The sequence below is a fragment of the Pieris brassicae genome, chromosome 9 (genome assembly GCF_905147105.1).
Source record: "Pieris brassicae chromosome 9, ilPieBrab1.1, whole genome shotgun sequence".
In the NCBI taxonomy this organism is placed as follows: domain Eukaryota; kingdom Metazoa; phylum Arthropoda; class Insecta; order Lepidoptera; family Pieridae; genus Pieris; species Pieris brassicae.
The window spans coordinates 545,369-561,448 of NC_059673.1; the positions used below are offsets into that span (position 1 = coordinate 545,369).

General features: G+C 34.7%; 2 protein-coding genes across 3 annotated transcripts in view; one reads left to right on the top strand and one right to left on the bottom strand.

Annotated features, from left to right (window-relative positions):
- Positions 1 to 16,080, bottom strand: part of LOC123714522 (inactive dipeptidyl peptidase 10) — a 188,595-nt gene that overhangs the window by 142,280 nt on the left and 30,235 nt on the right. The window lies entirely within an intron of this gene.
- LOC123714524 (serine protease 30-like) lies at positions 7,019 to 13,046 on the top strand. The gene is made up of 8 exons (XM_045668800.1): positions 7,019 to 7,578; positions 7,862 to 8,051; positions 8,428 to 8,530; positions 9,007 to 9,186; positions 9,892 to 9,983; positions 10,113 to 10,176; positions 12,243 to 12,389; positions 12,733 to 13,046. Exons 1-8 carry the CDS (start codon positions 7,056 to 7,058, stop codon positions 12,973 to 12,975), a joined length of 1,542 nt encoding a protein of 513 aa, XP_045524756.1. The 5' UTR covers positions 7,019 to 7,055; the 3' UTR covers positions 12,976 to 13,046.

The following is a 16,080-nucleotide window of genomic DNA, read 5'->3' on the forward strand; positions in this document are numbered from 1 at the left end:
AGAGAGAAGATTTAACATTCATGTAATTATTATAATTCATATTTTCGAGTTCACAAAGAAAACACATTAAATTAAAGCTATGTTTGAAAATGTTTTCGGTTTGGAAGCCATGTTTTTAATTACTGAGTTATAAGGCATCTTTACGTAATAAACTCTGTAATTAAATTGTGGAACGTATTTGTTTGGCGATTCTATGTTCAGTTCATAAAATGTACGTTTTTCCACAATATTTTGTAACAAAAATGTTTTAACGGCATTTCCATTTTCAATGGTTCATTTATGATACATTTACTTACAGATACGTTTTGTATGATCCAAGGCTGTATCAAATGTTTGTTTTTGTTTTATTATTATTATTAACTACAATAATGTCATGTGGAACATGGTGTAATAGTTGCAGCTCCTTACATACGTGTAAAACAAAAAGTTGTCGATTAAAAAGCGTGGCGGAGAGTTTATTGCCAGTTCTTCTCATCCGTTCTTCGCCCCTGATTTGAGAACTGGCAGTAAATGTAAAATTAGAAGCATTATATGTACATTTCTGTTTTTGACGTTCTTAAGTTTACGTGTACATTGTGTTACCTATATGACTAAATGATTTTCAATTTTGTACATTTTCCTTACTAAGGCTTTCTCAGTCAAGAGTCAGAGTTACACCGAACCGTATAGACGCAGGCTGTTCCTTCAGCGTTTTATAAGCCTTAATATAATCTGTTGTTACACGCGAGTGAAAAAAAAATTGTATGTACTTTTAACATTATTTGAAGCATTCCGGTTCAAGGTTTATAATTTTACCGTGTGTTATTTAATTGCGTTCTATCGAGCTACCTAATTATGAAATTCTTAAGTAACAATAAATCCAATGGGGGGCGGACCTTATTAAAAGGGGGATGTTGGCTAAGCCCACTTGTCAGACGTGACGACTGAATTGTTTAATTTCGGCTTAATTGCAGCGAACGAATTTTGTTTGGCCACGAGTAGCTTTGTGGTTTCGAGGTTTTAAGTTAAATAAATTACTGTCAAACTACCCTACATCTTTATTAATTTTCAAATTATTATAAACATGTCACCCTACTGAAAATTAGTACCCTGACAAACTACTTGTCCCGTTCAGAAATATGTATATATAAATCTACCTTCGAATAACTAGTCTGGCCATGAATACTGTTACATAAAAAAATTTTTTTTTTTCATTTGAATTTGGAACACGTTGTTTACACAAATAAATTATTGTTAATCAGGCATCGTAATGAATGCTGCTTATGTCTTAAAGTCTAAATTATTCCGATCACATACGAAATATCTACAATGTGCTAGCATCAGCAAATTTTCCTATATACTAGAAATTTTCTAATATTCAAAGACTTTAAATTATCGCTAAATTAGTGGCGTCTAAATATCTATTAATTCAACAAAATGGATTTCGCGGCGATTTCATTTCAAACAAAGCCTTTGTTAGCCGACATGGAGAGGGGGGAGAGCTTAGCACACCGTTTACACTATATACCTTTAAATTTATTCCGATTTATCAAGGTGGAAATAATTAAGAATATTAAAACATTTTCAACTGAATGTTATTAATTCGTTTTAATCGTAATTAATTATGATTCGTGTATACGGACATCACCTTGATATTGCATGTTGTTCCCACAGCTATGTAAATGCTCCTATTTCTGCTTCGTGTCGGTGCTACTTACAAGCCGAGCATTTTTTTTTATGAAACAGAAAACAAACTGGGGCTCATCTGCACATGGACACTCACACTGCCAGAAGCCTCACAAGGCCTTATAGGATTTCGTAGATCACATATCAAGGGATCACAGAAATTGACTCGTGTTCGTTTTTAATTCAAATCGCTCTTTGTGGAATACAGTCAGCCCCCAGCAGTTTAGCCCGCCCAAAGGCGAAAACAGCAATTCAAAGTCAAAAATCATTTATTCATATAGGTAACACAATGTAAATGTACACTTATGAACATCAAAAACAGAAATGTAAATAAAATGCTTCCAATTATACATTTACTGCCAGTTCTCGAATCAAGAGCGTAGAACAGAAGAGAAGAACTGGCAATAAGCACTCCGCCACTCTTTTTAACCGTCAAGTTTTTTTGTTGTTTTACACAACGTTTGTTAAGGGCTGAAACCATTACACCGCACACATCCACATGACATCTTAAATAATAATACAATTGATTAAAAACAAAGATTTGTCATAGTCAAAGATCCTCTGTCAGCAGGAGGCATGGTTAAATAGGAGCACGCACTTACATTCTCGCTGGAACAACACATACAAGGTCGAAGACCAGTCACCACAAGTAGTACCAGTTTACGAGAATCACGCATGGCCAGCGGCCTCATCATGTTTTAGGGAGAGAGACAACCTGACGCATGGACGCCGCCACAAGCAATGACATTAAGGCGAGCATGACGATCCTTGAAATGTGAACTTGGCTACATAAGAAAATAATAATAATTCTAATCATACCGAAATAATTTGATACTTCATGGATCACGGTTTGTTCCCACTTTACATTAAAACAGTAGTTGATGTTGACGATCGCCCCAGAGTCTGGAAATGCAGCCGAGAGATGCAGTCGTGTTACCTCTTTATACTGGAGCAATTTATATCCAAGCACAAGGATTGTTTAAATATTCATTTATATTATAATACGCCTTCGCAAGTAGTTTTATAACTCAATATTAAATTTTTATTGTAGTTGTGTTATGTACTTTAAGGACATAACTTGATTCATATAAACTAAAATTGTCTTATTGCACTAATATCAATCAAATAAGTATTTTTTATCGAATTATGTTTATATTGCAACCTCTAATTAATTTGATAGTGTAATTTTATCAAACAATAAAACTATTATGTATTCATATACTTTTCTTCTTATATTAGTTGCATTTTAGGTTTTTATTAAACTGCCATCTCGTAGCATTCTATAGAATTACTGCGACGCTATAGTTCCAACTGCCACACAGTTGTTACAATCGGGTTCAGACTTTTATAACTAGATGGCAGTTACATCTATATTTTTTTAACTTGCAGAGATGTAAAAATCCGTCACTGCTAAATTAAAAAATCTTTTTACATAGTTGCAATACAAACACTAATATACGACATACGAAATTCGATTAATTGAATCCAACAATATTACCTCACCGAGGTGTTCCTCGAGAAATGTTTTAATAAAGCAATTTAAATAAATTACGCTAATTATAAAGTAATTTACTATTCCAAACAAGACAAAGTCACAGACAGTGGAGTTGTACTCTAATTGGATTAAAGGATTACCAAGTGATTTATGAATCCCCTCATTTATTAGCGAACCTGCCTAAAACGAGATATTATAAATTGCTTCGTGTGATTTGCAACAATGACAATAAAAATTGTAGTTACACGATTTTACCTACATGTAAACACAAAAAAGGATGTATGGAGAAACACTTCTAAAGATAAAACGCATTTATGTAAGTTAAACGTATATTGTAAATAACCTTTCCAGGACAAGAAAGTCGCTACTCGTAAAAACCCTTGTAGTGCATTGAACTGTTGGGAATTTACACATTTCGCGTTTTTCAGCTCCGAGATAAAAGTAAAGATTCACCCTAATCGGCTCGTCAATTATTGTCTATGCGAGCGTGAAGTTACGAAGCCTAAATATACTCTAGACTTTTTTTTGGGCAGTTAAGTTTTGAGGGATGTTAGAGTTTTGTTCGTGTGTTATTCCGTGTCAGTTGCGATTTGGTATACCATTTTAACAAATGAACGGCTAAACTGATGTTTTTAGTTTTTAAATTTATTGCGTTTTGTTATTCCACGTTTCAAGGTCCCACGGAAGCAGGATAAAAAGTTCGTTCTATGTCCTACTCCCGGTTCTAAGCCTCCCCACCAATTTTCAGCCAAACCGGTTTAGCATTTCTTGAGTTATAAAGAGTGTAATTTATATATATATATGTATGTATAGAGTTGGACACATCAAATGAAAAGAAAAATTGTTTTTATTTAATTCCGAGCATTCTTCTAAATATTCACCTTTTAAAAATTTGTATCAATCTATTCAAATCTAATCAAACGCTATAGTGTAACTTTTCGCAAATTACTGAAATTTATATGATATTAAATGTTAAATAGCAGGTGTGAATTGTGCTTTCCGTGTTGGAAACAACTGTAACTAATGTTTTGTTTGTTTAGGCGCGAATACCTAATATCAGTACTGGTCTAAGCTCCTGCGATTTACTGGAGCACTGTTTACTTAAATAAATCATATTTCTCTGCGCTTACAAAGTACTAAATGTACTTTTAGGAAATGTATGACACATTTCCTAAAAGTACATTACAGTACCAAAATATCAGACAATATACAAAAAAAAAATACTACTACCTACCTACTGCCGTAATTTAGCTAAGCACCTAAGTATGACGCTGGATACCAAACTCCGATGGAAGGGCCGTGTTAAAAATAAGTAGAAAGAGTTGGAGCAAAGTCACACAAAATTTATCCTTATCAGTACAAAATAAATTATTGGTCTATAAACAAATCCTGTATAGACTTTTGGTTCCCAGCCGTGGGTCTGTACCAGTAATAGCCACATCCATTTAATCCAACGATTCAAAAATAAAGAGCTCAGGGAATAATCAATGCTCCCTGATACATTCGCAATTACGACCTCCATCGGGAAATTAATGTAGAGGACGTTGCGAATAATAAAAAGCACTGCTGGAGCCCACGAACATAGGCTCCACCATCACGTGACTGTCGAGGCTATTCAACTCCTTGATACCACGGGCCTAGTGAGAAGACTAAAAAGGACAAAACTCATTGGACACTTTCTTATGTTAAAAATGCTTACAAAAAAGAATGGACTTTTAACGTATCGTAGCGGCAAAGACCAAATAGACCGTAGGGCAAGTGGAATGCGGCGTAAAATATGAAATATGTAACAGGACCCACCGATAGTCTCTGCACCTGTCTTCGTGGTAGAAGACCACTCACACAGGATAAGTGTAAACTCAAGAAGCGTGACCTCAAGTCTTCTCTAAGGCGAGGGAGCATGAAGAATAGTACTCCTCCAAGACTTGAATATGAGGCTGTCCATTAAACACGTGATGTTGTTTTACCATTTTTTAACTCCCCCATGGTGATACGTGACTTTCCCCCCACCCCCCACCAAAAATCACGTGTATTTTTTAGTACCTACAAAGAATCTTAAATTTTTTATAATATAATTTTTAGGTACCGGTATAAAGTATCTAATCATATTCAAGAAAATTAAGGACTATGATAAAAAATTGTAGACAGAAAGGTTGCAGGTTGTTTTTGACTGGCATAAAAGTAATATTAAAGGAATGGTGTAATCAAGAAAAATACTATATTTTAGAAATCACGCGTTTGACGAAAAAATAAGTATTCGTAGTATCTTACTAGACCCCGCCTCCTCCTTGTGATATTACGTGATTTTTTTCCACTCACTGCTCTTTCGAACCTCACGTGATTAATGGACAGCTCCATAGCCAGAGAGACCCATCGGGGATTCAAGGCTGTCCTTACCCATATTGAAATGAAAACAGAGTACCTCCTGTACTTGGTTGTGATCAAATATTATTCATAACTTTTAACAATATACAGTTTGTATATCCAACGACGACAGATTCATATTGATATTTATTATGTTTAGCCCTTGCTGTCCGCCAATTAAACTCTGTAGTTATATTTTTTTTTTTTACTATTTGGAGAGATTAGTTTCACCCACTTATCTACATCTAAGTATCGGTGTAAAGTCGTTGCGATGTAGTATTCACAGGCCAGAGACAGCCAACACGCGATCGATCACCATCAGCCCCAGTAAAGATAACATTACGAGATACTGCATATCAACGATATTTATACTTCAATTTATGTGTGGCATTCCAGAATATTTATATCCTGTTGTGTTCCTTTCTAAATCTATAATTGTCATTAGCATAATGATTAAAATAATACTTATTATCACAACTATAGACAACGAATTTTCTAAAATACGTCATTTATCCTAAATAGCACTCACTTGGATTCAGTTGAGAAATGTAATTTTCTGTTAATTTTCATGTAGGCAAAGTTGAGTGCTTCACTTGCTACGACCTAGTTAGCTAGTTACGTTACAGATTATCGCAGCTGATAGTTATTATATACAACTGTATAAAGTCAACTGTTTTGTTAAAATTAGCTATACAAAGTAATACTCAACCACAATAACCCATTACTTTTATGTTAATTCTATTACGTTGAAATTTTACAAAATATGCCAATTATACAATAATTAATAAATTCCGATTATAATGTAATAAATGTCATTAATTTATCGTTTTGCCTCATGTTATTTTATGTTCTTGTTTGGTTAATTATTTATGTACTTCTTCTTCTTCTCACCCTCTTTTTCTATGGTTCCATACTAGGGTTGCCTGGAAGAAAACGCTTGTTAACGATAAGGCCGCCCGTTGCCTATTAACTTATATAACCGCCTTCTTTTTTATGTATGTTTTATAGTGAAACTTCTTTATCGGCGTTGGAAAAAAAATACCGCCACGTTTTTGTAATAAATCAAAGGATTTAATTCATTAATTCAGAAATAATTGTATTATTTGTATTCATGTCTATGATAATAAAACCTTTCGTTAAACTTTATCTAATTTTATTTTATTTAACCAATTTCTGTAAGGTTGCATATATAGGTGATCATTTTTTTTAAATATGGTCATATGATGTTTCACTTCTTACGTGTGTACAGTAGTACACGCACACATTTTTTTGTATAAGATAACGAAGTGTAAATAAATAAATTGAATTTATGTGCGGCATTTAAATGGCCTTCATCTGTGATATTTTTAATATTATTTCTTAATGCCTGTATAACCGTAAAGGTTGTGAATACCTTTGAAAAGGCAAACTCAATTGAAAAACATCAAATATTTTCTATGAACTCATTTCTATAAATAATAAAAGCGTAATAAATTTTCAAACGATAAAATTTATTGTAAGAGCAATATTTATATACCGCGCGCGAACGAATATGTTTTTGTTTTATTTTGTCCTATTACGTTTCGTAGAAGGTAATTCGAACGACTCGTCTGTTCACGACGTCGCTAACTCTCTCGTCTCTATTCTAAAAAATGAAGACAACGACCGTATCAAAGAGCTTAAAGACAAATTAAAAGACATAGAGAAATATATCGTAGATAGAGATAAACAGACAGAACTTATTCTGATCGAAACGTCTAGTACAAATCTAAATGAAACAAACTTCTTCAAAGCGTTAAATGAATCAGATAACTTTAATTTACTGTTAGATAGGGAGCCGAAGCATTTATATTTGAAGTTGAAAGAAAAAATGAATCGAGATGATATAATGAAGATATTATCAGAAAAAGCTGAGGACAGTAACTTGATGCAAGCCGCCAGAAGAATGATGGAGAATGATCATGGGCATAATACGGTAATAGATGATGACGCTATAGACGGTATTGTTGATAAAATGATTGCTGAATCACCTGTGGATGATCATCGATTTGACATACAAGATAATAAATACTGGGGTAACAATACAATTTCTATGCTTTGATTGACTCACGACTAACTGGTTTTAAATATACTAATGACATGCAAAGAAAAATAAAATTCTCGTAGTAAATAGGTCTCATAGTATCGTGTCACTATTGTTCACAAACATTCTATGCAACCTACACGAACTTTGACTAATTGGATTTTGCGACACTAAAATGCTTTCGTATATGTTCGTCTTAATATACGTTAAGTAACAAATGGAATGGTACGGAATTGTTTTTATTAGATTTAGAATAAATACAATTTTAATTACAGACCCTCAAGGTGAGCTGGAAGACCTGAAAGAGTACCACAAGCACGATGGGAGAAGGATATTTAAGGGTGAAAGAACTACTATCAAGCACTATCCCTTCATGGTGTCTATTCATGTTATGGGCAGGTTTTGGTGCGGAGGCGTCATATATTGGCATGATCTGGTGCTTACTTCGGCTTCATGCTTACAGCTGTAAGTTCCATATTTTGTTAAAAAAATTAAAATTTGCTAAGGAGTGTGATAAGAAAATGGATTAGAGAGGAGTCACAGGAACGAGGAACGAGAGCAGCATCTAAATGATGGTCCAGGAAGAACAAGGATTTCACGTGAAGAACGGATGGTAAACTGCGATTTACTATTATTATCGACCATTTCATAGTCGATTTGTACATGTAGTAATATTGGTTATTGAATAAACGAAAAGTATTAACGATTCTAAATTGATTTGACGTTGACGTTGCTCATTATTGAGCTCTGTGACATATAGCGACAATGGCAGCTGACAACAACCGTAACCAAAGGAATCCCGTTTAAGTAATGGTTCACGCTGTACTCATTACTTTTTCAGTATGCACAACAATCGCTTCTTTCGAGAAAACCCGAAGTCTCTGTATGTACGTGTGGGAAGTAACCACAGCAGAATTGGGGGAGAATCTATACATGCATTGGAAGTATGTACCTTATAATATACTCCTTAATAACCAGAATAATGTACTCTTAAATAACTAGTATGACAAAAATCCTCTATAGTGGTAACATTCAAGAAAAACACAAGATGTCCTCAAAATTAAATAAAAACTGATAAATGCAGAATTTGGGAATAAACGTAGTCTTACTGTATATTATGTAGCTTTTCAATAGAATAGTTTTTTTTTTAAATTGTATTTACGATAAATTTGTAAGCTTCTGGTCAAATTACATTTTTCGCCTCTGACATAATTGCATTATTTGTAAGGATCGTCCCGTTCTTCTTCAAAATTCGAAAGTGTCAATTTCGTCTCGCTAACATTACTCGTTATGCTTGGACACAAATAAATCAAGAACTTATCTTTAGTTTTTATAATGGCTGTTATCGAAAAAATTTATAGTAGAAGATGGGATTCCCTTGATACGATCATTTTAAGTTATATATTTGTGATTATGTCAGGTGTACTTCCACCCCGGCTACAACCCCCGCACGCTGCGTCATAATATTGCTGTGATCCGCCTTCGGCGTCATCTGTTCTTTGGGTACCATCGAGTGCCTAAAGTCATTGACATCTCTTCCAATGGCCGTGGACTTGCTCCAACTGCTGAAGTCTTGGTGCTAGGATGGGGTGTTACTAAGGTAATACGAGTTTCGTATTTAGGTTAATATACTAATAACCTTATTTTGAGCGTTATCTAATAGATTATCGAAAGATAATTATCTGACGTAATATAAGAATTGGTAAGCTCCGACTTAAACTAAAGAACACGGTGTGTTCGTGCTTGCTGCCTTACATAAGGAGCACAAACTTGGATTTTCCAAAACAAAACGGAAGCCAATATGCGTAGGTGTCAGCGTACGTTATACAGAAGCAACCTTGGAATTAAATTAAATAAATGCGACAACAGAACCGTAAACGTATTCGCAGAAAACCAAAATAATCATTGATGCTGAGCAACATGCCCTACAACTTAAATGGACAGGATACAGATGACAGATTATACAGAAAACGAAACGAGGGCAAACCAATAGAGCGATGGGCTGAGATCGAAAGGGCAACTGGAAAAAATTGGATGACGACGACAAAAAATAAAATAGGGTGGAAAAAGTTGGAGGAGAAAAAGTGGGAGTTCTCCCGGACAGGGGCCGCATCTTACAGTAGTAAAATAGTATATATGTATATATATATATATATCTCTCTATTTTTGTATAATGTATGTCAACAAAATTTGGATGAATAAAGGCTTGTTATTATTATTATTAATATACCAATCGGCTTAACTTTAATCCCTATTAATAATTAAATAACATTTGAGTTTTATATGATTCTATGTTAATTTGCAGATGTCACAAAGGATGGCCTATGAACCAGTTTTTCTTAATCGGAAGTTCCTCCCAATATACCCCAACATATTCTGCAAAGAGATATACGGAGAGTGAGTACAGCTCGTCTTTACACATACATAAACATTTTTCAGTGTGTATGAAAAGTGTTTGAAACGCATTTGTCACACAGACAATTTGTTATATATGAAGGGAATGACTTTAATACATACTTTTTGCAGTAAATTCATAGCTTCCTCTATGTTCTGTGCGGGAACCATGACCACGGGAGAGGGAGCTTGTGATGTAAGTAACAATTCAAATTAAAAAAAATACAAAATCATGTAGGTGACACAATGTACACTTATGAACGTCAAAAACAGAAATGTATATAAAATGCTTCTAATTTTTTCTCAAATATAGAGCGTAGAACGGAAGAAAAGAACTGGCAATGAACTCTCCATCACTCTTTTTATTCGCCAAGATTTTGTTTTACACTACGTTTGTAAGGAGCTGCAACTATTACACCATGATCCACATGACATCTTAAGTAATTAATAGTAATAAAATAAATTAAAAATAAAGATTTGTCCTCTATCAGCAAGGGGCATGTTGGCAATCGTTATCATTATCATTTTCTATAGTTTTAATCACAGGAATTGACGGATTGTGCTTCGGTGACCGTCATTCATTTGTTTTTTTTCTGTTTGCGTCACTCATTTTACAAAATGGAAAACTTAAAGTACCGCATTATTTACGAGTACGAGTTCCGCCGTGGCACTCTAGTGCTGCGGAAACGACTCGAAGAGTGAATGATGTGTATGGCGGTCATGTTGCAAAAGAAAACACACTTCGTTTTTGGTTCCAACGTTTTCGTTCTGGAAATTTCGACCTGCAGAACAAGCCCCGTGGACGGCCTGAGACCCAAGTTGATAATGAAGTATTGAAGGCTATTGTGGAAGCGGATCCATCGCACACCACGTCCGAGTTAGCTGCAGGCTGCGGTGTTAGTGATAAAACTGTTTTAATTCAATTGAAGCAAATTGGGAAGATTAAAAAGCTTGAAAGGTGGGTACCTCACGAATTGACTGAAGCAAACCGGCAAATGTGCGTCGACTGCTGCGTTACATTACTGAACCGGCACAATAATGAAGGTATTTTAAACCGAATCATTACCTGTGATGAAAAATGGATTCTTTACGATAATCGGAAGCGCTCAGCGCAATGGTTGGATCCTGGCCAGCCAGCCAAATCCTGCCCCAAGCGAAAATTAACCCCAAAAAAGTTACTTGTAAGCGTTTGGTGGACTAGTGCCGGTATTGTTCATTGCAGTTTTCTCAAATCTGGCCAGACTATTACGGCTGATGTCTATTGTCAGCAATTGCAAACCATGATGGAAAAGCTAGTGGCTAAACAACCTAGGCTGGTCAATCGCTCCACGCCACTGCTACTTCACGACAACGCTAGACAAATTAGAAGAGTTTCAATTGCAATGTCTAAGACATCTTCCGTACTCCCCGGACCTTGCTCCAACAGATTGTCATTTTTTTCGAAATTTGGACAACTTCTTGCAAGGGAAAAAATTTAACTCTGATGGGGCAGTCCAAATCGCCTTCACACATTTTATTGATTCCCGTGCGACTGTTTTTTTAGTAAAGGGATCAATGAACTACCTATAAGATGGCAAAAGTGCATAAAAAACAATGGTTCATACGTTAATTAATTAAATAATCAAAGTATATTTAAAAATATTCAACTTTTTGTTCCTCCCACTCAAAACGCCAATTTCATATGTAAGGACCTAATATATCTCTAAGTAGTGTGCGTGTTAAAAATTTAAGTGGATTACCGTATCAGGTCAATCCCCATTCTCATTTAGAGGGCTGCAATTATTATGATTACAAGAAGGTTATATTAATACTATATAATCAGGCCAATAGTAGGTGAAAGGTAACTTGATTACTTTAAAAGTTTCTTAAAAACATTTTTTTTTAATAAATGGAACGCATTTTTATACTTCACTCATTATTTCAAAAAGAAAATCCCAAGTTCGTGATGGTTCCATGCTCCTCGTAAAAGTTACATTAATTTGCAAAAACTCAATATTAAAGTGAGAGCTCAAAGGAAACTTCTATCTTGGCGGGAATTAGATAAGTTTCAGAGTTAAACCAACAGTTGGTTGTCGTTAAGCGGAATTAAAAACTAACGTCGCGCCCCACTGCTCGGCAACCAACTACTTAGGTAGAAATGTTCTTATAGTATAGTTGTTGATTTGAATGTTGACGAATGACAATAAACATTCACTTATTGGTTAAAACACTTCCGAGCGGCGGAGTTTTAAATAAAATAAAAATTCTATTCTTATATTTTAGCATGACGCGGGGGGTCCAGCAGTGTTGGCTGGAAAGCTCGTGGGAATTATCTCATTTGGGCCATCTGTATGCGGCTTTCCCAACGCTCCCACAGTGTTTACTCTCGTGGGAGCTTACAGCGATTGGATAGAAAATGTTAATGAAACAGTGAGTAAAGCTATATAATTCTGTGGAACTAAGATTAGAGAAACTGATGCAACGTTGTCCTGCATGATGTTTCAAGCGATTAGGACATTAAACAAAGTATGAAACTGCAGCACCTTCTGTCGTGCTGATTTGTAAATCAAAACCCTCTAGGGCGCCACCCAAACTCATACAAAAATATTTATTCAAGTCGGTCCAGCTGGTTAAGAGGACTTCAGTGACATACACCCGTACAGTAGTATTATATATATAAAGATAAGTTTGGATATAACATATAGTTTTATTTTATAACATTATATAATACATTAATTAAATCTAATTAATAAGAAAATCATGTCAATAACAGATGCCAGAATACTATCGCGGTAAGAAGCGGACCACAACAATAGATCCGATTCCATTGTTCGAGGATATCAAGTTCAGTCAAATGGAACTGAATAAGTATACAACTCGAAAGCCTGAATCAACTACCACCGCGTTCTATGTGCCCACCACTACTACTCCTGCGGCGAAATTAAGAAACAAAGAGCTTAAATTCGGAAAAAAATATAATTATGAAACTGATAGCTGGAGTATTGAGATGAATTAAATGATGACAATCGCAATTTCAATTAAGACAAAGAAAATTTACATTTTACATTACACAACTTATTATTATCATTACATTTGTGTCATTTTACAATTATAAAACTTAGATTTTAAAAACCAACTGTTGTTTGTGGATAACAAACGCACAGAAATCCTCGCAGGTCGCTGGGCGAAGCGTGCGGAGTGCCCAGTAGACTTCCGCACAACGGATCTAATGGGAGTCTAAGTTCGGAACCTGAGTCCACCAACCAACTGTTTTTGCTGTACACGAACAGTACATAATACTTAATGATAATGTATTAAGGATATATAAAAATACAGTCACAGTAGAATAAGTAATTAAGCCAACCACAGCCGACGTGAATGAAAGCGGCGTGAAAATTGTTTCAGACCGCAGGCTGCGGAGCCTGCTGTGTGGCGGCTGTGGTCGCATATAACATATATAAAGTGTTCATTATAAAAACAGTGCTATAACATTTTGTACAGCCATATATCGTATTCATTAACTGTTGAACCTCTCTAGGTCTCGTAATACTATAATTACTTGATTATTGTGATTATATGATTTTTCATTTGAAAACAGTTTTTTCTGTATATAAATTGAAATTAGGTAGCGTCGTATATTACGGGATAATTTAACTTCCTCATTGAGTAATATAAGGAGCTGTTTATTGCACTCAAAGCTGGATGCAGTTGGCGTCCACAGACCACACGCCACTTCGACAAGGCTAAACATCATCCCAACCCGTTGGTGCGTAAAAGTATCAATTACTACCCCTTCCCGACTCGACTGAACCGAGCTCATTTGAGGCCCCGACAGGTTCTAACGGATCCGGACGATCCAATCACGATAGCCAATGACAAATTAAAAGCCGCCCGCGCGGCCAATAATAATAAGATAGCCATAATCAGATTAAGGTAAAAAACCGCCTTCACCGGGGAAGGCGAGGACCTTTGCTGACTGCGTACTTCGCTGGCTGAGCTGTAAAGGCCCTTAAGGCTAACAGCGAGATTCCATTCCGAAAAAAAGACTCAAAGCTGCCAAGATTAATACATTTTACGCAGCATAAAACTGAGCAATGACCTAAATAGGCGTAGAAGCAAATGGAGTATCACAATTTTAAACGAGACACATCCGGTTCCTGCCGTTACGTTCCGTTACGAGCGGATAACGGCCTAACGACGCCATTCGTTAGAACTGCACGTGTTCCAATAGGATTCGTTTTTTAACAGCCTGGTCGGGAAAATAAAACGAGATTTAGATAATGTCACATCGTTTCTCCACCAAGCGTGTAATAACTGTTAATTTATATTTATTTACACTAAAAATCACTTAAGAGCGATGTCTGGGTATTATTACCACTATACGTATTGATAAATAAGTATTATATTTTATGTAAATAACAATTAAATAGCCTTTTATACTCTTATCCATATTTAATGAAGCCTTCATTATAAAACAGTTTGTTTAAACTAACTAACATAACTAGTACTCCCGTGAATTGTTTTGTTTTAGTTTGTACAATCAATTTGAACTTTGAACTCTACATAATATACATTTTTAGTACCGAGATAAATTGAGTATTGGCCGATACAAACGGGGCATAATAATAATTTAATTGCAAGAACATGGAACAAAATTGTTATGGTGGTACAATCTAAAATTCGTATATTCAACCACATATAATGGCGTGGAAATTTGTCTTAAAAGGTCTAAATAGAAGTTACAGTTACATTATGAGTCAATTCTTACATTATTTGATCACTATATCATCACATTATTAAATTATATTATTATGTTATCAAATTAATATTAATTATAATGTTTGACGGAAATAATCATGAATAGAACAATGCATTCTTTCCAAAATGTACTCATTAATTCGATTTTAAAAACTTTTGTAGGAAGATCTTTGAATATTTTTGGTAAATTATCATAAACCATGATTGCCATACAAAAGGTGTTTTTCCTATACAATTCCGGACTAATTGCCACAGCCAATTTCTTCCCATGTCTTCATGTCTACTTCGCAAAGTCAGTTATTAAAGATGTAAGTAAGTTTCCAAGTTTATACCCTCACTTGCCAAGTCATTGTTCCACGAGGTAGCTGTCTTCAACGTAAAAAGCACCCTACAGACAAGACATACAGTTACTTTTCCACTGACTTGATGAATATATTCGATTTCCAATAATGCATTATATTAAAATTCAATTGAAAACTTTGAAGCGTATTTGTTGTTGACATAGAAATTAGTTATTCAAGTTATTAACACTTTATAAAAGGATATGTTTACATGATTTACTAGTGTTTCCAAAAGTATCTTAGCTGAATTTCAGAAACAGTGGTTGTGGGATTTGCAACTCTCAACACAACTTTTTTGTTGATGGTGAATGTGGGTCCCCATCTTGATGTACTACCATGATGTTCACTTACCAAAAAAATATAATTATACTCGTGTGACGAAGTAAATAACAATTATGAAACGGAGTAGAGTGCTGGTTCATAGTTGATGTGAACTTACCTGAAACAAAATAATTTTATATTAGTTTAAGAAGCTCTTTACATAAAAGCATAAGTTTTTAAAAGTTCGTAGCTAAGTACATAGTTTTAGAATTAGCTTTTGTCTAAAATTAATGTTTGCAAATGAATTATTTACAAGTTTTACAGAAGTTTTCATGTGAAACATCTATAGCCGCACGTAAAACCGCTATACGATGGTATATATATACAGTCTATATGAAGTCACTGATTAAACGAATTAAGTAGTCGCGATTTGAAATAAATTCGTAAATTTTTGTATTTAATAAAAATAAATATTTATTCAATAAATAGTCATCGATATCTTATCATTATGATATATTTAGTTCCTATCACAATATGTTCTTATTTGCATATTACTTTTACAAAATAATGTCGATGTTTCACATCTGCCAGGCGTCCCATGACGGCTCACATTTTTTAAAATGAAACTTCTTTATCAGCGTTGAAAAAAAAACCGTCACATTTTCACCCTTACGTGCCATCTTTATCTTCTCCCTACCAGGGTTGATTCGAAGAGATTCCAAGCCATTAATAAGAAAATTATATAGTAACGATAACAATGA

Bases quoted from the DNA above. Each gene is read 5' to 3' on its own strand.
- LOC123714524 (XM_045668800.1), top strand. From the start codon at position 7,056: ATGTTTTTGTTTTATTTTGTCCTATTACGTTTCGTAGAAGGTAATTCG. The intron at 8,052-8,427 runs GTAAGTTCCATA...TTACTTTTTCAG, and splicing joins TCGGCTTCATGCTTACAGCT to TATGCACAACAATCGCTTCT. The intron at 12,390-12,732 runs GTGAGTAAAGCT...TGTCAATAACAG, and splicing joins TAGAAAATGTTAATGAAACA to ATGCCAGAATACTATCGCGG.